Raw genomic sequence first — 23,805 nt, 5'->3', positions numbered from 1 at the left:
AGCCCATGGTCAGAGCAGTGCCGGCCTTGGCCAGGGTGAGCTGTCAGCTGTCATCTGAGTCATTAGCCCCACGCTACAAACACACAGACGGAGCAGCAGAGGAGCCCAGTGACGCAGCCAGGGTCACATGGCTGGGAGGGCACGGCTGTGTTCCTAGCCCACGTCTCTTGGGGCCTGTCAGGGTGGGGACCTTCTGTTCTGCCAACGGGACCGTTTGGGTACTTAAACATCGCTTGTGGGCCATTCCAAATGTTCAGCTCAAAAGTGAATCTGCTGGAAATGGACTGGATTCCGTGTCCTGCCTGCAGGTGCCTTGGCAGGGCCAGGCCCAGTGATTGGCAGGCCTCAAACGGCCCGGATGTCCCCCCACCCTGCAGCCCCTAAGTTGTAACCCACAGAGTTTAATGGCCTCCAGTCCTGGCCCCGTGACAGGAGGTGACAGGTCAGGCTCTGTGGGAAGAGGAAGGCTGGAAGGTGATAGACATTTCCATTTAAATGAGTCATGTACAAATGACTTGCAGTCCCTGGGGCCAGCCCCAAGCCCTCGCCTCTGGATCCCATTGTCAGCCTGGTCCGGGGTGAACCCTTGAGTCCAGATCTTTCCTCGTCAATCGTAGGACGAAGGCCACACACACATCCACATCCCCAAAGTGCATCTGCTCTCAGCCACGCAGGCTGTGCCCAAAGCCTCACCATCTTGTGTTCCTGCCCGGAAATCGAGTTCCGTCTGGGACAGAAGTGGGGAAGAGAGAAAGCCGGGTGGGGAGTGACCCCTTTCCACACTCTATCTGTGGCACCAAAACAGAACAAAGCCAGGCGTGGACATCGAGTATACCTGGCTTGGTAGAAGAGTGGGTGGGCCCAGAAGCCGGACCCCTGGCTCACCCTCTCCGGAGCCGGGTGGGGCCCTCGCTGCTCACACATGGGAAGGAGTGGGCTTCCGGGAGGAGATCCCGTGGCTTCCGCTTTACCTCGGGAGGCATCGGCGGCACAGCAGGTGCTCGGTGAATCTTTGTTGCCTGGATTAAAGCCAAAGTGAACAAAGAGAATCAAGACTCCCAAAGAACCCTCCCACCCGCCAAGAAGGAGATGGAGAGAAGTCCTGTCTGAAGACACAGGTTTCGGCCCTGGGTGAATTCTTGTGGATCTGTGATGTGCCCACCCTTCAACATCTTCTCCAAAGCACCCCAAGCTGCCTCGTCCTCAGAGAGGACCCAGGGGCCCAGCTCAGGGAAGGCCGTGAGCTCTCAGCCATGGTTCAGAGGAGTTGGCTCCGCTTATCAGCTCATGGGAAGACGCTGGAGGAGGGAGTGTTGTTCCTGGCCAGGCCGAGCAACGGGAGACAGGGAGGAAGTGGGAAGCCAGAGAGGGGACAGTGGCAGAGGCGTGGGTGGCCTTGGCCCTGAAGCCCTCGGGAGCAGCGGTGGAGCACGGGGGCGTTTGGCTGTGTGTCTCTGTGGCCCGTGGCGTTAGCACCCTCTGGTCACCTGTGGCGTTGGCCCCATAGACAGACTGGAAGGAGACCCTCTCTGCCCCATCGCTCAGGTCTCACGTGGGAGGAGGCATGTTGGATTTTGGAGACTGGCGCCCCAGTGAAAGGTAGGGCCTGGGTGATTCGTCCTTATTCAGGAAGGACATTGGCTGGAGCCGGGACCTGCTTCCTGCGGAGAATCTAGAATATTCCTTGGTGCTTACCTTTGAAGCGCAGGGTGCATCGATGCTTCCACCCAAATACTTGGGTGCCATCCGATCTGCGCTGAGCCACTGATTTCCCTGAAGCTGCTGTGTTTTTTTCTCCTCGTATTTCAAAGAGGCTCCGGAATCAAATTCATACTGCTTAAAGGCCATTTGCAGCTCCCAGATTTTTCCAGAAGCCTCAAGGACAGAAAGGTCTCCTGTTCATCCTAGGAAATTTGGACGACTTTGTTTCCGGAGACGCAGGGTCTCCCCGGCCATGCGCAGCCTTGGCCTCTCTGCATCCCCAGCTGTTTGCTGCCCCATTGGTTCTGGAGGAAGAGAAAGGGTGGTGCTGATGTTCACAGATTCTGCACGGACAGATTCTACAGGTTCTACATCTGATCTGTCCCACAGACACAGCGCCTGGTTGAAAAGGTGCCCTCTCCCTGGCCTCGGGGCGTTATAGAGCTGCGGGCCGGGAGAACAGCTAGAGTTCCAGAAGCCTCGGCGGGCAGGAGGGAGAGGGGGCAGCCTGGGCCGCTGCCTGTAGGCGCTGTTACCTGTAGGGAACTGGGGGTCGGGCCTGGGGCAGACAGGCCTCAGTGCCCCATGCCGACCGTGGGAAGCCATGCACAGAATGTCCACTCGTGAGGGCCCTTGGCCTTTGCTCAGAGGCCTCTGGGAAATGCAGCTTTCAGAAGCCTCATTCAAACACGCTCAGCGGCACGTCACCCCTGAGCCAGGGAGCCCCTGAGGTGCCTGAGCCCCCACGGGCTACCGTCAGGCCCTCCGAGGGCTGAAGGGTTCCCCTGCCTGGCGAGCTTCTCTCTCCTTGCAGAGGGCCAGCACTTCTACAGCAGGTTGGGAAAACATGGGGGTGACTTCTAAGAATCGGGCTGGAGCAGTCTGGGTTGGGGGAGCTCACCAGAGTCTCTGGAAGTCATATAAAGAAACTCAAGAATGAACTGAATCCATTCACATGATAGAAAGAAATAGAAAAGGAGCTGTCTTTTGAAGTAGCAGGTAAGGACACACAGCTGTATTTCAGATCGCCTCGGGTCATTGTGACAACCTTGTCCTTTATCTCTTCCGAGGCGGCAGTAGGTGGAGCCATCCCCCGCTTCCTGTTTTTTTGGGAGGGGCCTCGGTGGTCAGCAAGAACCCTCAAATCCCAGGTGCGCTCTCGCCCATGTTCCAGTGTCCCGAGGGTGGGAGGGTTAGACAGGAGAGCCGCCGAAGAGCGGACTTTGCCCTAAGTGAGCTGTGCCCTGAACAGCCGAGGAGGAAGGAGTGGCGCTCGCCCGTGAGTCGCGTGCGTACCTTTTGCCAAGTCCAAGCAGAGGGCTCCTGATTGCTGGGGCTGGAGGGGGAGCTCAGAGGTCAGGGGTGTCAGCGCTGGCTCGGCCCAGAGATATGGTCCCGCCCACTGGTTAGACCAGGTGCCAGGTCACTCTCCAGGGCCAGAGGGTGGCAAGCCCATCACCCTCACCTATGGTGCTCTCTCAGCGTAGACATTGTAGACGTGGAACTTCCTTGCGACCGCACTGAGAACTGCACCCTCGGGTCCCGTGACTCCAGGCGTGGTCCGCGGCTCCCTTTCTGTAGCCCCTGTCCCAAGACCAGACCCCGCCAGGGCCGTCCTCCGCAGGCCTGCGTGGTTCTCTGTGGGTTTCTCCGCCCCCAGGGTTTTCCCCACTTCCTTACACCCTGGTTTTCCTTCCTAGGAGAGAAGAGGTTGCAGAGGGAGAAGTCTGAGCAGGCTCTGGATAGCACAGAAGACCTGAGGGGCCCCACTCAGCTCCCCGTGTTGAGACAGGGCAAAAGTCCCTACAAGCGGGGTTTGGACGAGGGGGACGCGCACCCCCAGGCCAAGAAGAAGAAGATTGACCTCATTTTCAAGGACGTGCTGGAGGCCTCGCTGGAATCCGCAAAGGGCGAAGCCCGCCAGCTGGCCCTGAGCACCTCGCTGGTTATCAGGAAAGTCCCCAAGTACCAGGACGGCGCCTACAGCCCGTGCGCAGCGGCCGTGACGCATGGCGTGCCCAGCGTCAGCCGGACCCAGGGGGAAGGGGACTGGAAGGCCCCCGCGGGGGGTCCCAAGGAGCCAGGCCCCTTGGAAGACGAAGAAGAGGAGCCTACGTCATTCAAGGCCGACAGTCCCGCCGAGGCCTCCCTCGCGTCTGACCCACACGAGCTCCCCACCACGTCCTTTTGCCCTAACTGTATCCGCTTGAAGAAGAAGGTCCGGGAACTGCAGGCGGAACTGGACTTGCTTAAGTCCGGAAAGCTCCCCGAGCCCCCTGTCCTGCCGCCCCAGGGCCTGGAGCTCCCGGAGTTCTCAGACCCCGCAGGTAAGTTGTCGTGGAGGAGGGGCGAGCATGTGGCAGGCCTTGCAGAGGGGAGCCTGGTGCTCTCTCTGCTGGGACCACCTCTCCAGGGAACCCGCGGAGGGGTGACCCCTGTGGGTGGCGGCCCCCATCCTCAGCTGGCCCTGGGGGGACGCCTCACCTGTTGCCCTTGTACCCTCCTTGTCAATAAAGGAAGTTCCGCCGCAGGAGGGGTGTGTGCTGTGTTCTTGACCCATTGCCTCGCTCTGGTCCCCCTGCCGTCCTGCCCCAAAGCCCAGCACCTCAAGGCAGTCCCTGTCCCCCCACCCCCACTCCCCAAGTCCCAAGCCGGCTGTCCTGGGCTGGGGGGAAGATCTTGCAGCCACCCAGACTCAGTCCAGGAACACAGTTTTGTTCTTGTCTTTCTGCATCTCTGAGCTGCCCCCACGTGAGCTGCCTGAAGTTTCAGAAGGATGGAGAGAGGCAGGGTGGGGTGGGGAATCCTGGTTGCATGCTTTGCGCCTTGCCGCTGGTCGCCTGGATCTTAGTGTTTTATTCGATGGCAGCGCCCGGCCACCTGCCCGCCTGCAGCCGAGTTCCACGGCCCTTCCTCGGCCTCCCACCTCCCTTAGGTCACAGCGAGGTGTCTCAGCCACTCAAAGCCAGCCTCCAAGGTCACCTGTGGCCTGCTCCTGAAATCGCTGGGGGCCACATTCCCATTAGCGGTAGGCAGGCAAGTGCCGAGCCCTGGCGGTACAACCGGCAAACCTGCGGGTGCTTTTCCTCCCTGCTCGCCTAGCTGGTGCTGCCCGTGGCCGTGGACCATCCCCACGAGTGGAGGGGGGAAGGACAACACATGGGGCGTGGTGGTGCTGGTGACAGAAGATTACCCAGCGGGTATTCAGACTCCCACGCGGAGAACAGGGGGGCTTACCCCTAACTTCCGGGCTGGGAGTCGATCTGTTGTAGGTTTCAGCCCGACTTTGGGTTCCGGTGGGCGTGCGCCTGTCTTCCGGGCAGCATTTCCCGGTCGTTTATGGAAAAGGCATCGGCGTTCCACCCGCTGGGTGTAAACGTGTCTCTCCCATTTGTGTTCCAGCCTCAGAGGGCGCCATCTGTGGCCCCGCCGTCCTGGAAGACGACGACCAGGAGGTCGATTCGGCAGACGAGTCCGTCTCCAACGACATGGCGGCTGCGGCCGACGAGCCCTCCAAGCTGTCGTCGGCCACGGGGCGCAGGATCCGGCGCTTCAAGCAGGAGTGGCTGAAGAAGTTCTGGTTCCTGCGGTACTCGCCGACCCTGAACGAGATGTGGTGCCACGTGTGCCGCCAGTACACCGTGCAGTCCTCGCGCACCTCGGCCTTCATCATCGGTTCCAAGCAGTTCAAGATCCACACCATCAAACTGCACAGCCAGAGCAACCTGCACAAGAAGTGCCTGCAGCTCTACAAGCTGCGCATGCACCCCGAGAAGACGGAGGAGATGTGCCGCAACATGACCCTGCTCTTCAACACCGCCTACCACCTGGCGCTCGAGGGCCGGCCCTACCTGGACTTCCGGCCGCTGGCCGAGCTACTGCGCAAGTGCGAGCTCAAAGTGGTGGACCAGTACATGAACGAGGGAGACTGCCAGATCCTCATCCACCACATCGCCCGCGCGCTGCGGGAGGACCTGGTGGAGCGCATCCGCCAGTCGCCGTGCCTCAGCCTCATCCTGGACGGGCAGAGTGACGACCTGCTGGCCGACACGGTGGCCGTGTACGTGCAGTACACCAGCAGCGACGGGCCCCCGGCCACGGAGTTCCTGTCCCTGCAGGAGCTGGCCTTCTCCGGCACGGAGAGCTACCTCCAGGCCCTTGACCGGGCCTTGGCCGGCCTGGGCATCCGGCTGCACGACGAGAAGCCGACCGTGGGCCTGGGCGTGGACGGGGCCAACATCACGGCCAGCCTGCGCGCCAGCATGTTCATGACCATCCGCAAGACGCTGCCCTGGCTGCTCTGCCTGCCCTTCATGGTGCACCGGCCGCACCTGGAGATCCTGGACGCCATCAGCGGGAAGGAGCTGCCCTGCCTCGAGGAGCTGGAGAGCAACCTGAAGCAGCTGCTGAGCTTCTACCGCTACTCGCCCCGCCTCCTGGGCGAGCTGCGCGCCACGGCCGCCACGCTGTGCGAGGAGACCGAGTTCCTGGGCGACATCCGGGCCGTGCGGTGGATCATCGGCGAGCAGAACGTCCTCAACGCGCTCATCAAGGACTACCTGGAGGTGGTGGCGCACCTGAAAGACATCAGCAGCCAGACGCAGCGGGCGGACGCCTCGGCCATCGCCCTGGCCCTGCTGCAGTTCCTCATGGACTACCAGTCCATCAAGCTCATCTACTTCCTGCTGGACGTGATCGCCGTGCTCTCGCGCCTGGCCTACGTCTTCCAGGGCGAGTACCTGCTGGTGTCGCAGGTGGACGACAGGATGGAGGAGGCCATCCAGGAGATCAGCCGGCTGGCCGACTCCCCCGGCGAGTACCTGCAGGAGTTCGAGGAGAACTTCCGCGAGAGTTTCAACGGCATCGCCGTCAAGAACCTCAGGGTGGCCGAGGCCAAGTTCCAGTCCATCAGGGAGAAGATCTGCCAGAAGACCCAGGTCATCCTGGCCCAGAGGTTCGACTCCCGCAGCCGTGTCTTCGTCAAGGCGTGCCAGGTGTTCGACCTGGCCACCTGGCCGCGCAGCAGCGAGGAGCTGGTGAGCTACGGCAAGGAAGACATGGTGCAGATCTTCGATCACCTGGAGGCCATTCCAGCCTTCTCGCGAGACCTCTGCAGGGAAGGGCTGGACCCCCGGGGCACCCTGCTCGTGGAGTGGCGGGAGCTCAAGGCCGACTACTACGCCAAGAACGGCTTCAAAGACCTCATCAACCACATCTGCAAGTACAAGCAGAGGTTTCCGCTCTTGAACAAGATCATCCAGGTCCTGAAGGTCCTGCCCACGTCCACGGCTTGCTGCGAGAAGGGCCGCACCGCCCTCCAGCGCGTGCGCAAGAACCACCGCTCCCGCCTCACCCTGGAGCAGCTCAGCGACCTGCTGACCATCGCCGTGAACGGGCCGCCCATCGCCAGCTTCGACGCCAAGCGGGCCCTGGACAGCTGGTTCGAGGAGAAGTCCGGCAACAGCTACGCGCTGTCGGCCGAGGTCCTCAGCCGCATGTCGGCCCTGGAACAGAAGCCGGTGCTGCAGACCCTGGACCACGCGGCCGACTTCTACCCGGACATGTAAGGGGGCCGGCGCCGCAGAGCTCATTAAGCTGGTGAATATTTTTTTAATCTATACTCCTAAGCTTTGATATATTATATAAATATATATTATATTATATTATATATAAATATCTATAAACCCACACTGAAAAATTTTTTTAAGAACCAAGGTGACACGTGCACCGGAAGCTCCCGGGAGCTTTCAGAAAGCAACAGTGGCGGACACACATGGACTCTAAATGTCTACAACATTTGGCAGCTGCAACATACGTGGTAACTCATTTTTCCCTTCCAGGAGCATGCGCTGGGGCCACCCGTGTTCCCGCCCAGCCACACGGGGGCGCTGTGGTTGCCTCTGGGTCGTACCTTCCGCCTTCCAGTCGTGTCCTTGGGGTCAGGATGGTCTCGCCCGTCTCTTTTTCCGTTCCGTTTGACGAGAGGGAGGGATGTCTCTGCGTTCCTCACCGAACTTCTGTTGGTTCTTTGATTGCCACAGGGTGGGGGTGGGACGGAGGGGTCTGGGTGGGATGCTGATGTCCCCCCCCCCCCACCTCAACTTCAATTTTTTTTTTTGCTTTTTTTTTTTTTTTAATTCAGTTCCCAGTGAAGCTTCCTACAATGTCCTTTAAACAAAGTGGGGGGTCACACAGTGGCTCCCACTCTCTTCCTCCCTCTGTCACCTGTCCCCGCCCTGGGTTGTCCCTTCTGCCTTCCAGCCCCCTGCGTAGAGGAGGTGTGACCTGTTACACGGAAGGCGAAACCTCCTTCCATCCGGGGTGGCAGGGGGAAGGGGGGGCAAGCTCTGTGCATTCCTGGTTTTTCATGGTGCAGGTAAAACAAGTGAATTCCATTCAGACCCAGGGGTGGGGGGTGAGGGGGTGGTGGATACCAAGAGCCAAGAAGTCCAGTCCCCAAAAGGGCATCGATTCTTGGCTAAACACAAGTCCAAGGACAAGTATCCATTCACTTTACATCAACTGCTTATTCTCTGTCTCTACAGTCCATACAATGTGTTGGGGAAAGGGGGAGGCGGGATTTTCTTTTTTCCTTCAGTGACCCAGAGATGCCTGCAAAAATAGTTCAGTGACAGGAGACGCCCACGCAGGTGGGCAACAGACGGAGCCCCCGTCTGGTGCCAGAGCCTGGTGGGAAGGTGCGGGAAAGCAGGGCGTGTCTATGCCTGGGAACTGTGTTTGTTCTGGAACAGGGTAGAAATGTCCTAAGGAAAAGGAAAAAAAAAAAAGTAGGTCAGGACTCTGAGCCTACACACACACGCACACACACACACACGCACACACACACACACCCGTGATATAAGCTTTAGAAACAGCCGCTTGCCCACTCCCTGGGGCAAGCAGTGGTTTAAGCTAGAGGAGTCCACTCAGTACTCTCATCCATTGAACTACCGGTATACCTCGCAAGGGAGCTTTGCAAACCTGTGCGTGAGCAGTTGGCAAACAGTTCGCGTCTCTACATCTGATTCATGCGTATCTGATATGCAGAGATCCTCGGACGCAGATGCAGGGCGTGTCCGTGCCACGGAGGAAGCTCTCGGTTTCTGTCCCCCGGGGTCCCTGGCAGAGGGTGGCGAGGCCCCGGTGCCCTCCACCTGCTTGGCCCAGACATCCCAGAACTGTGGTGGCTTCCTTCCTTCTTGATGTGTCTCGTGTCCGGGGCCCCGTGCCACCATCGGAAACGTCATCAACACTGAACCCCCACAGATCCCGTCCCCCTCACCCCCATGGTCTTGGTGCTAAGATAACTTTAGAATCATTGCTGCTAGCCAGTAGCTTTTCATTATATAAATATATTATATATATTATATATTATTTTTGAAACATTTTTGTTTATTTTCAACAGTGATGTAGCATGTTTAAAAAAAAAACATGAAAAAAACAAAATACTGGGTTCCTTCAACTGTCCCACTGCCAGGCTTCATATGCTGCCTTCCTCAACAGATCAGTGCACCCCTGCCTGGCGACAACCACCCTCTCTGTCCCCACCCCGGTCTCCCACTTGCGTCCGCACCCTCCTCTGAGCCAGGAGAGTTGGCATGAGCTGGCAAGGAAAGATCCACAGTCGCCTTTGTGATGCTGTGATGTTCCCAGCCTCGTTCCCTGCTCCCACTGTAGCTGGCGTCTCCCTGCACCTGCTCCTCCCACCTGGGCCAGCGCCTCCCTGGGGTCAGGTGAGGATGCTGTTCCAAAGCACAAGGTCCCATCTCGCCCCGCTCCTGCCTGGGACTTCCTCTTCCCTCCCTGGCTCAGAGGAGTTTCGTGCAACATCACCAAGACTGAGATAGGTCAAGGGCAGCGATGGCTGGCAAGGTGGGGCAGAGACAGTAGGTTGGGATCCTTTCTTCTCGCCAACAGTTGCCTTAACACCTTCTCCTCCTCACCCACTACATGAGGACCCCTATCCCAAGGGGGTGTCCTCAGGCCACTCCTGTAAAAGCCAGGAGGAGAGAATCGTGTCCGAGTGAGCAGCTAATCAGGGCTGTATTGTTCCCTGTCAAGGTCACAGCCAGAAGGAGCTCAGATCTTTGGCTAGCAGGGGAGAGTCCTGTGGGCCAACTGCATTTCCCCCGGAGAGCTGGGGGCTGCGGGCAGCAGCCCGAGTTGGCAGGGGGCACCTGCTGAGCCATCCCCTCGGAGAAACCTGAGCTCCAGACGGTCTTGCCTCCAGGACTGGGAGCTCATGGCTTCTGCTGGTTTCACCAGGGCTGTGCTGTCGCTGGCATCCTGTAGGCTACCTCGCCTTGAGACGGGCGTCACCAGGAAGCCGCAGGGGTAACCCACCACTGCAGGTGGTACAGGCTCCTTTCTCCGCCCGAGGGCTCCCCAGAGGCTCAGGGGCTTCTCACCTATGGTTTCCTCATCTTTCTGCCTCCTGGAAGATGGGTTGGGTTGATGGGATCCTTGGGATCCAGCCCAGGGAACCACTGCTTGGCAAGGGCTGATCGCCTTTGATGGGCATAAAAACCTGTGGACACGCTGTGCTGCGCGTTCCCAGCGTGGCCGCTGCAGATGGGGTGGAGCCCGTGAACTCAGCTCCCTAAATCTCGGGAGGGACTCTGGGCTGGGACTTGCCCTCATCGCTGACTTCCTTTGGCTCTTGGAGCGGCTGGGAAGTGAGATCGCCTCTAAGGTCCAGGTTGGTGGCCGGCCGTGCCAGGCAGACTGGCTGCAGAGCCTGGGAGCCTGAGGCCCTTAGGGTTCAAACCACACGCCCTTCCTTCATGGTCGGGGTAAAGCAATTCGTGGCCACCGAGTGTCCGTGACACAGGAGGACAGCCAGCCTCATGTGTGCCTCTCGTCACATCTGGGATCCCGAGTTCTGCCTGCTTGGTGGGAGATGAGCACCCAGGCGCACCCTCATCCCCCACCCTCACTTAGGGAATGAGAGCAGGCTTGGCCTCCAGAGAGACCACGCTTGGGTGGTCGCAGCTGGCACTTGGCGGCTGCTGACCTCAGCCCTTCTCTGTGTCTCTGAGTTGCTTTGCCCAGTCCCTCCCTCCCCCGGGTCACACATCAGGTGCTTAGGCCAACCTTTGGTTTGGAGAAAGGACCTTGTGGTTGTTGAAGGTGGCAGGGGGATGTTACGATGGAGAAAACGGGAAAGGAACTAGAAGGTTGAACCCGGCAGTGGGGAGGCTGGGAGGGGCTCCAGGCGCCCCCTAGCTGGTGCTGTAGGTATGGCATCGTGTTTGCTGCCCCTGGAGTGGGCTGGGACCCAGCAGGTGGCCCAAGTGGTTGAAGGGTCACTTCTGCCTGCTGGTGACCTCCTGCCTTCCTTCTTTCTGTCCGCTTTGGGAAAAGGAATTCTGTACCTAGATCTGCTTTTGGTCGATGGTCTGGGTTGACTTAGTCCCTACGTGCAGCCTGGGCAGAAGGCTCATGGGACACCTCTGCCCCTTCAAGGGGCAGGCCTAACTGGGCCAGGCTAGGCCAGCTGGCCGGAGTGGGCAGGCTGGACTTCCTTCTACGGGATAGGAGGAGCATTCGGGGGCATCTGGGTTGGGAATGCCCATTCCCGAGGCCAGGCTCCGGGGCTGGTGTGCAGGAGACTGGGCAGGTGCCTCACCTACGGGGAGCTGTGCCTCCCCTCGCGCACTGCTGGTCATCAGGTTGATGTAGCTGTGATTCTTTAAGGAGCCTTTGAGGTGAGCTTTGCAGGTTAGCCAGAGGGAGGAAAAGTGCCCTTGTGGGAGGAAAAATGGTACGGCCCTCCCCCCCTCCCCCGTCCCTTCAAGTGGTATCGCCCTGGAAATACCTATGCAATCCAGTCTCCCTAGGAGACAGTGCATGGAGGCAGGGGTAGGTGCAGTGTGTGATGCAGATGCTACAGCATTTATGTTGTATATATGGACATATACAGTACGTCTACACACAGAGTAAGAGCAAATCACGTCTATATATCTATAAATAATATCCTATATATTTATACGTTTCTATGTTTTAAATAGATATAAAGAGAGTCTATAGAGCTGGCCAAGGGAACATCGGTTGCCTGCAGGAAGAAGGGGGCGGGAAAAACGTGGAAGCGGGGCTCCCCACCCTGTGCTGGAGGGGAGAGGAGCTAGACCCCCCCGGCCCTCCGTGCACTTTCTCTCCTTTCCGCAGGCTTGGCCTGAGGCTGGAAGGAGATACCCCCGCCCCTCCCAATCCCCGCTCCAGCCGAAATGCCCCCTCCTCTCCCACGCCCCGCCAAGCGCACGCTTAGGTGGTCGCCAGCTGCTCGGCCTCTAAGCCCTGGCGGAAGGATCCCTCCAGGAGCCGCCCCAGCACGTAGCAGCTTGGGGGGCGCTAGGAAAGGGGGCCCGACCCCTGAGGCCCCCTAGAGGCCATGCCCAGAGGTGCAGCCGTCCTGTTGGCTGGGGCACAGGGGGAAAGAGAGGTGGGCAGCGTGAGAGTCTGGCCCTACGGCGCCCGCACCCCCCAACTTCCCCGCGGCTTTCTGGCCAAAGTGTGGGGGCATCAGCCAACGGGGAAAAGTGGGAGAGACCCCCCACCCCCGCCGCTCCGCACACTCCCAAACTCAGCGGCGGCCCCCGCACCTGGGCCGTACTCAGGACCACGCCGTCCCCTCCTGGCGCGCGGGGTCTCGGCCCCCCGCCCCGCCCTCACAGGCGCGGGGAGCTCCCCGACACTGTTCCGATTCTGTGACCGAGGCCAAGGCCGCGCTAGGGGGTGGGGTGGAGGGCTGTCCCCAGCCCGAGCCCAGCCCTGACGCGAGTCCAAAGCCCGTTCACTTCCAGTCCACTCTGTCTCATGTCTTCGCCCTGTTGGCGGGAGAGAGGGCTCCGAGGGGTCCCGTGGTGGGACTGCCCCCCACCCTTGAGCCACCTCGGCCCCCCTGTCCTGCCCTTCCTCACCATCCTACCAAGTACCTCAGTCTCCAGCAGACCCACCCTGCACCTGCAGGCCGGGGCCGGATCTGCTGTGCCAGTGCCCACGCCCCTCCGAGCCACAGCCGGCTGCCCACCCGGGTCTCGGGGCCCCCACTGCAGCGGCTCGGACCTCCGGCAAGGGGCTGGGCACCCCCAGGTAGCAATCCCACAATGCACTGTACCTCAGAGAGAGTGTGCCAGGGGCGCGCCAAGGGCTCACAGGACAAAGACCAGGCTGCCCTGCGGCACCCCTGGGTGGTCCCTTCAGGCTGCTGGGTCCCTCTCAGCCCCCGCCTCTCTCCTCCTCTCCACCCCCACGCTACTGAACGTTTGCATTTGGACCACACAGGCAAAATGAAGTGGGGGTGGGGGGGGATAGCTAGGAGTCTATTATCACATCCGTATACGCGTGTTGATACTTTCTTTCTGAAACAGTAAACTCCCTCGATGTCATTATTTCGCAGACTCCGCTTTATAGTACCTGTGTGACGAATCCTAGAACACTGGATACGAATAGAGCTATGTTGGTTTATCATATTCTGTACACAGACTTTCCTTTGTCATATTAGCCTTGTAATGTAAGAAGATTGTTAATAAAAGCATCTAAATGTACTCGCCACGCCTGCCTCTCTGCCTCTCTCCCACGCCTGCCCTCTGGAGGAAGTGGAATGGACCCTGCCGATTCACTCCCCGCAATGCTCACCGCCACTGACTCCCTCCCCCCACCGGGAGCCAGCTACGCAATCCCGGTCTCCCAAGCAGGCAGCAGGAAGCTGACCGCTTGCAACATCCGGGCTGCTTCCCAGGGTCTGCAGTAGCAGAGGCTGAATCGGGAGCCAGGGCCAGGAGGGGGACCCAGGCGCTCGGAGGTGAGATGCAGGCCTGCCTGTGGTGGCAGAGTGCTGGGAGGCGCAGGGCAGCAGGTGGCCAGAGACCGGGAGCGCGCGCGCGTGTGTGTGTGTGTGTATGTGTGTGTGTCTTCTGGTTTCTCTCTGTCCTCATAAAACTGAGGATCCCATCATGGGGGCTGGACCTGCATGGGCTGACCTGCTGGCCACACACACACACACACACACACACCCTGCAAAGGCCCCAGCTCTGGACACCATGCTGGAATTCAGCGTCCACCCTCTCAGCTCTTCACAGTGGGGGCCAAATTTCAATGCATGGGTGCATAAAGGCTTGGGGGACCCACTTCCGGCCGGTCATCTCCCGGCCCTGCCCACCTTTCAGGCCACAGGAAGTGTGACAGAGAACAGGTGAAATCCATTTACTGCCTCGTGTGTGTAACCCGAGAGAACCTCTTGGCGGAAGCACGCAGAGTGGCTGCAGGTGAGCTGTGGACCGAATGCGCCCCCCCCCCCACACCTGCTTTGTGTGCCTCTCACTCCAGCCCAGTCCCTGGAGAGGGGACTTCGCTCAAGGGTTTGCCAGTGGGATGGAGGTGCGTGAGGAGTGATGCTTGAGAAAGAAGGTGGGCCGGCCGGCGCCGCGGCTCACTAGGCTAATCCTCCGCCTTGCGGCGCCGGCACACCGGGTTCTAGTCCCGGTCGGGGCACTGGATTCTGTCCTGGTTGTCCCTCTTCCAGGCCAGCTCTCTGCTGTGGCCAGGGAGTGCAGTGGAGGATGGCCCAAGTGCTTGGGCCCTGCACCCCATGGGAGACCAGGAGAAGCACCTGGCTCCTGCCATCGGATCAGCGTGGTGCGCCGGCCGCAGTGCGCTGGCTGCGGTGGCCATTGGAGGGTGAACCAACAGCAAAGGAAGACCTTTCTCTCTGTCTCTCTCTCTCACTGTCCACTCTGCCTGTCAAAAAAAAAAAAAAAAGGTGGGCATGAATTGGATAAAGGTCTGGGTGGGGCCTCCTGGTTTTCTCCTGGAGATGCCGCCTCGCTGCCCTAGGACCCCGCACCTTTGGGTGGTGACCTCTTCTTTCCAGTGCTGGCCGTCTCCTCCCAGCCCCAACTGACCACTTAGAGGCTTCTTGTGGTGAACGCCCCTGTGGAATGTTCTAGTTCTCTTCTTCCCAGAGGGTAAGCAGGGAACCAAGGAGCAAAGGGACCCAGAGGTCCATGGCTGACCAGCCAGCCAGCTAGGGGGACCGGGCAGCCCCCTGCCCCCTGCAGAGCCACCCAGATTGGCCCCACATTTGCAGCTGTATCTGTAACAGGTTAGTGGTCTCGTCCCCAGGGAGCAAGGCTGCCCTTGGCTGTGAGGTTGTTTCCCAAAGTGGGGCTGGGATGATGGTGTGGGGTAGGTCTGTCCTACGCCCTCCTCTCTCTCTCTCTCTCTCTCTCTCTCTCTCTCTCTCTCTCTATATATATATATATATATATATATATATATATATATATTTATCTTCTCCTGCGCACCCCTCCAAGGTTCAAGGGCAAGTTGAATTCACCCCAGAGAGAGTCCTCCAGAGACGGAGACGGGCTGGCATCCTGAGACCTGGATGGTTGCTATGCGACCTTTCCAAGGATGATCTTTTCACCGTGCAGATCTGATGTTGGTGCCCTCTTTCTGTCTGACACTCTCTGGTACTTTCCCATTCAGCCCAGGTTCCTCCATCAAGCCCAGCCACTGCCCACCGCCTGGTCTGGCATACTCTTTTTCTGCTTGGGGGTCTTGCACCCCCTGAGTCCCTCGGCTTGGGCCCGGATACCCCCGGATGACTGCATGCTGAGTTTGTCTCTTCTTCCAGCTCTCAGCAAAAATGCCAGTGCCTCCATGCGGTCTCTCCTGACTACCTTGTCCAAACAGCCACCCGGGGCAGCGACCTTCACTCCTGGGGAAGCTGTGGTGTGCATGTGTGCGTGTGGTTGCTTCCTGTTTGTCCGCTCCAGATTGTGCTGCCCTGCCTGGGCCACTGAGCCCTTGAACCAGGGAGTACTGAACGCAAGCAACTCCTGATGGCCGTGTGGTTCCAGCAGCGTGGTAGGGGCCAAAGCTAAAGGCTCGGATTCTAACACATCACCTCTCTCCGTCTGTTTTCCCATTTGATCACTGTGACTTTAACCCCTGACCGCTGGTTGCATCTGCCCTTGAGCCAGCCCCTTCCCTAGACAGCTCAAGGTTGTCCGTGTGGTGCCTACTTGATTCTCCCTCCACTCCAACCTGCTCTTGCCCCTTGGACAACGCCCTGGTGTCTTGCGATTCTCCAGTGTGAGAGAACTTTCCTACTCACCGATTCTTGGAGCCCAGGTTGCATTCTGAAGCTACTGCAACCACCCAATAAAGACCCTCGGTCACCGGCTGTACCCAGAGCCCAGGCGCCAGCCCAGCTCAGGGATTCCTGGGTGCTGATTGTTTATCGCCATGGTGGTGGCCTCTTGGTTCAGGATGAGATGAGCCCTAGGAAGTACTGGGGTTTCCTGCTGTCATCTTCTTTCACCCAGGACTCTTGGGGCTACACTGAGTGGGGAGTTGCCTGTGGCTTTGACTGCAGAGTCCCCGACACCTCCTCCTGCGTGGGGATCCCCGTCCCTTCTCAGAAAGACCCTCGGGCAGCCTCTGCTTCCAACAGCTCATCCCCCACGCCGTGGCCCTGCAGAGGCTGTGTTTCTGCTGGCTGTGGGTGGGTTTGTCCTTGCGTGGGTCCCAGGTTTCTGAAACAGGATTTCTGCCATCCCCGGTTTGTCTACTGGCTGAACTGAAATAGCAAGAAGGAGCTTAGGGAAGCTGGGACGGGAATGTGTGCCCTCCTGTGGCTGGGGACCAGCTGCCACAGGGCCCCGCCCCCAAGGTGGCTCCCGTTAGACCGGTTTCCATGGCAACGTGTGGCTTCCAGCGCCAAGACTGGCTTCCTCCCTGCCTTCTCCCAGGTAGGTGCGGCCATCTGTGGCTTAGAAAAGCTTTTGGCTCATCTGTGGGCATTAAGGAGAGTGTGGGGGTGGCTTTCCGGGACTTCTATTAAGAAAATGCTCAGCTCTCTGAATCCGCCCCAGCCACATCCCGTGGCTTCCTCCTTGCCAGGCATCTGCCCCAGGAGGGAGACGGAACAGATGCCAGCGTTCAGAGCCTCAAGGTGTTGGTGCTTCTCCCACCTGGCTGTGAGCAGACAGGGCGTGAGAAGCCCCAGGCTCAGCCCCAGGTACGCTTGCGTGTTGTCCCCGGCAGGGGGTGGCCAGCAGGAGGGGCTCTGGGGGACACACTGGGGCATCACAGACCTGGGGCAGGCAAGGCAGCACCACATGGGCGTGGCTGCAGTTTGCTTTGTGCACAAGATGCGAGGCCAGAGCTGTGGGTCCGAACTGCGTGGCTGCTGCTCTCCATCAGAGAATCACCAAAGGGTCAAGCCACGGGGCCTGAAAGAGCCAAATTCATTTCACAGGCGTGGAAACTGAGGCCCGGCTGGGGGGAGGGCGGGGGCAGGCTTGCGGGCCCTGACGCGGGCAGTGGCAGTGGACATGCTCGCACTGGGTCTGCTGTGGAAGGCGCTTCACTGGCGAGCCCCGTGCCCGGCGGTGAGTGGTCTTCCCGTTCCTCTTCCACATAAAGCCAGACCCTTACCCGGAGGTGGGGGTGGGGGGCACATCCCTAGTCACCTGTGACCGTACCATCTACGGGATCAGGCTCATAAGATAAAAGCCACTCATCTTAAGAAAATGAAGAGCCTGGTTGCCATTAAAATCTGGGCGTGTGTACATAGGGTAAAGAGTGACTCGCACAGACGTGGGAGTGAAGACAGCACAGAGCTCTGTGCGTGGATCGTTTATCCTGCTTCGCAACCTGTAACAGTGACTTTAAACTTCACCCTTGTCCTCTCGCTTGGTGCCGGGGCCTCTTCCTCCAGGGGCTGAGGCTGCAGCGGTGACCAAGAAGACACAGGGAGACAGGACCCCAGGAGTCCCCTCGTCCCTGCCTGCTTTGTCTGGAGCTGCCGTTTGGAACTTTGCATGCATGGGAGAGTTTCTTTCACACTGGTAAAGAAAGAGAATCGCTATTTCTGCCTCATTTTTTCCTCTCAGGAGGGAAGTTAAGGCCCCCAAAGGTCTCCATGAACCCCTGTGTCCCCTTGAACTCAGCCCTCAGGCAAGGCCACGGTACATGAGTGTGTGCGTGTCCCCCATGCACACGCCACTCTGCCATCTAGCATTCCACATACTTCCATTTTGATCCGTGCACAGGAATGTCCACAGCAACACTTTCTGTGACCACAAAGGTAAAAAAAAATAAGGCAACAAAGTGTCAGTCAACAGAACACCATGTAGTATATCCGTACTGTGGAATATTATACAGCATTTAAAAAGAAATGAACTAGCACTACGTATGTCTGGCTGGATGAGGCTCAAAGTTTTATGGTAAGGAAAGGCATGAGAATTTCAGGGAGATTTCAACACACATGTGAAATACAGCATGGTGTTCAGAGTTTCCATGTACTTGCCGTCGAAATATGAAGGCATGCTTGGGATGAGAGACCCCACGTTCAAGATCATGGCCTCCCAAGGAGAATGTGGTGAAGGGGACTCCAACCGCAATAGTCAAGTTTTACTAGAATTGGCAGCGGCTCACAGGTGACTTGGGGAGGTTTTTTCCCCTGCATTTTATGTGTCTCAACTATTACGTAAACAGAAGAAGGCAAAACAGCAGGCGGCTGACCCTGTGGAAGTTATTTATTTGCTACTGCAAGGTTTTTACTCCAAAATGTGACACCGGATGGCGACGACAGTGTCTCATGCGTCTTTTTGTGCTTCGGTTCATGACTGAAAAAACACGCACACACTTAGCACTTGACAACAAGGAACAAATCACAAGGACTGGGTCTCTCTTCCCGGGGGTGGGGAGGGGGTGGCCACAGCCACCTTCCGCCCAGGACCCCTGTCCACCCTCCAGGAGTGGACTGAACGCTGGCTCTCCCCGCCCGCTCACCCCGCCTCCCTTCCCTGGGGGAGACTTGCCCCTCAATCCAGGGTCACACCTCCGATGGAAATGCTGGTTCCAGGGCTCCATGGCGCACGTGCTGACCGGAGGCAGGAGGCGGAGGCACGGGGGGTGAATGAATTCCTGTGTTCATGTCTATAAGGGACCAGGTCGCCTGCGGGACAGCGAGCACCCAGCTGGGACGGTCTCCCACCCTGCCATCACCTCTGCTTCGTGCTCCTCCCTGGCCAAGAGCAAGGCGCCCCTTCCCACAGTGATCAGAGGTCGTCCCACCGGCCCAACCACTCTCAATGGCTAGCAAATGGCCAGTGTGTCTGGGACATGTGACTGAAGTTTTCCGTTTGGCAATGTGAGCATCTCTGGGTAATTTCAGATCCACCAAGACGGAGTTTCGGAGGAGAAGCCCAGCATTTCTCTCTTCTTTTCTCTCACTACATTTGCAGCGAGAGCTGTGGTTGCATTAGACAAACAGTGAGACTCGTTGTCACGCACTTCTAGCCCAATCTCTATGATGTCTGGGGTCTAGCATTGAGCACCCGGCTAACGTTTCTATGCTTTGAAATCTATCGTCTTCTCTCCCCTGCCCCCATCCATCACTGATTCATTCAACAAATATTTATTGAGTACTCAAGAGACAGGGCCATCCTAGAAACTTGGAACACACCAGTGAATGTGGACCCAAACTCCCTGCAAAACGCATCCACTTCTATCGGTCCTTGCAGCGTGAGATGCTGGCTGGCAAACCAGGCATTGGCTCCTGTCAGGGGAAAACCTTCCTTTGGATTCTGGAAGATGGAAACTTTGAGATCCAAAGAAATGATTGCCTTGTGATGGAAGGACCAGATGGGGTGGACACCCTGGGATCGAGGGCCCCGCCCAAGCTTCCCACAGATGTCCTTCGATGGGGCCGGAAGGCAGGTGCACAGGTGTAGAAGGAAGCAGGACAGGGGTTCTGGCTGAATACTTAAATTCTGGGGGTTTTAGGTCTGGAATCCAAGCTCTTCCAGACTGGAGCAGCAGCTGTTACCAAGGAAAGAATGCTGGTCGCCTCGCCCAGGAAATGGTTACCCTCTCTGTGCCATCCTGGCCACAAAGAAGGCAAGGAGTCTCTGAAACACGTTCTAAGAAGCCACCACCAAGAGCTTCGCCCCGGAAGGAAGGGAAAGAAGAAACCGGCAAGGGCCCTTCCGGGCACCCAAAGAGTTTCCCCGATGGAGAGATGGAATGTTTTTTCCCTGTTTCTCCAGACAGGGGGTCGGCGTTGTTTCTAAGGCTCTCCTCTTTCTGTGCAGAAAGGAAAAATGATGGCCAGCGGGGCTCAGCTCTGCCCCAGATTCTCAGGGGGAAGCCAGGGATGGCCTGACTCAGGAACGCCTTCTTAGACCGGGGGCCTGAGCTGGCATCTGCAGGGCCGGAGTTTGGAGAACAGTGCAGGAGGCGTCTAAGAGTCTGCGGCAAATTCTCGTTATCTTTGAGTTCCTTTTTCCAGGAACTTTCGGAAGCCACTTTGCATCCAAAGGTCCAAATGCAGAATCTGTGCTCCTGGAAGTATCTAGAAGGTTCTGGCACTTTCTGGGCATTCTCAATTGCCAACTTGCAGTTCAAGACACTAGGCCAGCTTAAAGATGACCGGCAAGTGGACTCAGGGCTTGTCCTTAGCCAGGGAGCACTTACAGCTCTATATCATCTACCTCACCATTCAGGGACAGCAACCGCGTCACTGGTTCTGTCCCGCACGCCCCACGCCGAGGCTCTGACGGGCACCGGCCCAGGAATCCTGGCTCCTAGCGGAGTGTTCTCCACTTCATGAGGCTCATGACAGAGTTAATCAACGGCGTGCACATCTACTGGGAATAACAAAGTAGGAATTCAAAACCAAGCTGTCTCTTTTCAATGATTAAACTAGTGAGTCGTGAACGCTGAGGGAGCCAGGCGTGGCTACCAGAGCCCTCGTTTCCTATGGAAGGCTCTCTCCCATGGCCGTTTTCCTGTAGCCAGACGCAACGGGCTGAGCTGATCATGAAGTTTCCTTCTGAAGTGGCTAGAAAGCAGAGAGGGGCGGGCAGGTCTGTCTCAGAGGGTCCCATGGCGGTGCTGGTGGTCTTGACACTGGGCACTCAGAATCCAACCCAGCCATCAGTGAGGGTCTTCATCAGACACGGTCTTCCCAAGATGAGCAGACTGATTTTGAGATAAAACCATAAAGTTCTGGGGCCAGCACTGTGTTGTAGTGGGTAAAGCCACTGCCTGCAGCACCGGCATCCCATATGGGTGTTGGTTCGAGTCCCGGCTGCTCCACTTCCAATCCATCTCTCTGCTGTGGCTTGGGAAAGCAGTAGAAGATGGCCCAAGTCCTTGGGCCCCTGCACCCACGTGAGAGACCCAGAAGAAGCTCCTGGCTCCTGGCTTCGGATCAGCGCAGCTCCAGTTGTTGCAGCCATTTGGGGAGTGAAGAAGTGGATGGAAGACCTCTCTCTCTCTCTCTCTCTCTCTTTCTCTCTCTGCCTCTGCCTCTCTGTAACTCTGCCTTACAAATAAATGAATAAATCTTTAAAAAAAAAAAAACTTACAGTTCTTCAATAAAAAGCACAACATCTGGTCCCAGAGCAGAATCTCAAAACCCGAGTTAAAATAAGATAATTACATTTTTAAGCTGCACATTTCACATTGATGATGGTCAAAGTGTCCAGTGCTGGGACTGGGGCCGCCATGTGGTGCTGGAGCGTGCGGCTGGAAACCTTGCTAGAATGTGGGGGAAAGGATTCTCCACGTGCGGCGCTTCTACCTCTGCATCGGAACCACCTGGTGCTTGCTAAAGCACGCGGGCTCCTGGACTCGGAGCAGGTATGCTCACGTGGCACGCCTGCTCGGGGGTGGGGTGGGGCCTCGAGAGCTGCTGGTGGTCCTCTCCACACTGGAGCTTGAGAATGGCTGGTCTGACTGTTTGGAGCTTGATGGAGCGCTGGCTAAGGTTTCCCGCCCCACCCGGACAAGCTCAACTTGCGGGAGCTGGCCCAGGAGACTTAGTCCCACGTCGCTTTGGGAATGCTTCATTTTTAAACCCCCCTTTCCCCCTTGCACCTGTGACTCCACAATTGAAGCTTTCCCCGCACCTGGCTGCCACCCACCTGCAACACCTGTTCAGTGCCTTTCTCAGGGACACCCCTGACATCCTGGCTGCACCCTCCAACCCTGCCAGGCTTGTGTTTTAGAGGCGGGAATGGGACGCCTGGGGAGTCAGGCCCTGGCCTTTGCCTGTCCCTGTCTCTGTCTTCTGGGTGTCAGAATGAGGAAGGGGCACAGACAGACAGGAGACTGCAGAGGATGGGGTGGTGCCGGAGCTGGGAGGCGGGCGGGTGGCCGGCTACAGGTGCAGCTGGTGCCACATGGCAATCTGCCGGCGTGGGTTTTTGAGCATCTCCTCCCAGTGGCTGCGCTCGGAGCCCGAGGCGTGCAGGCCCAGGCTGCAGTGGCCGAGCGCACAGCTCTGCCCCTCCTCGTCCTGGCCCAGCACCGCCAGCTCCACGCTGGAGGCCCGCAGCAGGTCATCCGGCAGCTCAAACATGATCATCTCGTTCCATACGGGGTTGATCTTGTGCTTGGCCCGTTTCGTCTGCTTCTTCTTCAGCTTCTGAGCCTGGTGCTTCAAAGTCACCTTGACTGAGACATCTGGGGGAAAAGGGGAGGAGAAATGAGTCAGAGAGGAAGGCCAAGAATGACTTCTGCCTGCCCTCTGCATCCCCATTGGACGGCACTGGGCCATGTGTCGTCCAACAATTAAGTGCCTGCCCCACGGCGGGGCTGGCCTGGACAGGAAGATACGGTGGAAGTCACATCCCAGAGAACCCACACTCCTGTGCAGGAAATGGACAGTATCCAGCCAGAATCCCTTATCCCAAATGCTTGGGACCAGAAGTGTTTGGAATTTGGGATGTTTTCAGATTTGGGGATAATGTTGCATATCTGTCGTGGGGTACCTTGGGTGTAGCACCCAAGTCAGAATACAGGAATCACTCCTGTTTCAAATACGCCTTACACAATAGGCTGATGGTGATGCCATGCAATATTTTTAATCATTTTGCACACAAAGCAAAGTTTTGTGGTGCGAAAGAATCTGCCTGTGCTGCCATATCAGTGTGCCAAGAGCTTTGGGGTTTGGAGTCTTCCGATGTCCCCGTTGGGATCAAGGACACTCAGCCTATCTTGTAATCTATAAGAAGGGCTCTTGCCATGAGCCCTTCCCGGTGACTTCAGGCCTCCAGATCAAAGCAGGTGCACAAACAACTTAGGGCTCCTGCGGCTTGCTTTGCAACTCAGCCCAGGAAACAAAGCCACCTCCATTTCTTCTTCCCCTCAACTCTCCCTCCCAGCATCTTTGTCTACTATTAAAACAGCAGTCCCCCACTCCCACCCCAGTACCCGCGCTGTGTCTGGGTGGGTTAAGCCGCCACCTGCAACTCTGACATCCCATCTGAGCACCAGTTCCAGCCCCAGCCGCTCCACTTCTGATCCGGCTCCCTGCTAGTGTGCCTGGGAAAGCAGCAGAGGATAGCCCACGCCCTTCAGCCCCTGCACCCACGTCGGAGACCCAGATGGTCTTCAACCTGGCCCAACCCCAGCTGTTTCAGCCATTTGGAGAGTGAACAGTGGTGAACGGCTAGTCGGCTGGTTTCCTCTCACGTGTACTTCTGTCAAACTTGACTTGAGAACCCTAACTTCACAGGGTGTAGACAGACTGCCTGGGTTCCCTGGGCACAGAGCTGACCCCACCACCTGCCCTGGAAACCCACACGTGTGTCCCCAGAGGCACTTTCACAACACAGCACAAGCCTTGGGACCTAATTACTGTTTCATTAGTCAAGGTTCCCCCAGCTAATGTGCGAGTCATTGTGACTTCCCTGGTGATTCATTTATTTCAAGAGAGGTCTTGAGAGACAAAGCGCTGTGCTGTCCTTGTCCCGGGACCTACCAGAAGTGTTGACAAAAGATCAAGAGATTTGTCTGCAGGGGGATGCAAAGAGGCCCAGGAACCTGCCAGCCAGGTTCACGTTTCCAACTTCATTCACCCCAAATCTTTTGCTCAGAGATTCCGAATGCAGAAGCAGCAATTTTTTCTTTGTGCGGCTATTAATAGAGATTTATTTATATCCCGATAGGAGCATTTGGCTCCTGGTCCAGGTATTACTCCGCCAGCCCAGGCTGCTTTCCTGCTCTATAAAGGGAAGCCTGTTTTGGTCCCTGGACCTGGGAGCTGTGCCTGGGGATGCAGACGGAGAGAGCAGGCCTCTG

General features: G+C 57.8%; 2 protein-coding genes across 5 annotated transcripts in view; one reads left to right on the top strand and one right to left on the bottom strand.

Moving 5' to 3' along the window:
* PRDM11 (PR/SET domain 11) overlaps window positions 1-13,247 on the top strand; it is an 81,362-nt gene extending 68,115 nt beyond the window's left edge. For 2 of the 4 annotated variants that reach the window (XM_070064444.2, XM_008270164.5), the window contains exons 7-8: window positions 3,402-4,028; window positions 5,104-13,247. In XM_070064444.2, coding sequence (XP_069920545.1) covers window positions 3,402-4,028; window positions 5,104-7,268 — 2,792 coding nt within the window. In that variant the 3' untranslated portion in view covers window positions 7,269-13,247. Of the gene's footprint in view, window positions 1-3,401; window positions 4,457-5,103 lie in introns of those variants that run through there. The other 2 variants (XM_051852605.3, XM_089309141.1) reach the window with 2 other exon arrangements.
* Window positions 13,248-18,230: 4,983 nt separating this feature from the next.
* SYT13 (synaptotagmin 13) overlaps window positions 18,231-23,805 on the bottom strand; it is a 46,449-nt gene continuing 40,874 nt past the window's right edge. Inside the window, exon 6 of the mRNA XM_051852614.3 lies at window positions 18,231-22,185. Coding sequence (XP_051708574.3) covers window positions 21,881-22,185 — 305 coding nt within the window. The 3' untranslated portion in view covers window positions 18,231-21,880. The remainder of the gene's footprint in view (window positions 22,186-23,805) is intronic.

The sequence above is a fragment of the Oryctolagus cuniculus genome, chromosome 1 (genome assembly GCF_051225735.1).
Source record: "Oryctolagus cuniculus isolate XC-2025 breed Fujian yellow rabbit chromosome 1, ASM5122573v1, whole genome shotgun sequence".
Classification (NCBI taxonomy): domain Eukaryota; kingdom Metazoa; phylum Chordata; class Mammalia; order Lagomorpha; family Leporidae; genus Oryctolagus; species Oryctolagus cuniculus.
The sequence above is the reverse complement of the archived record's forward strand: the minus strand, read 5'-3'. Positions and strand labels throughout refer to the sequence as shown.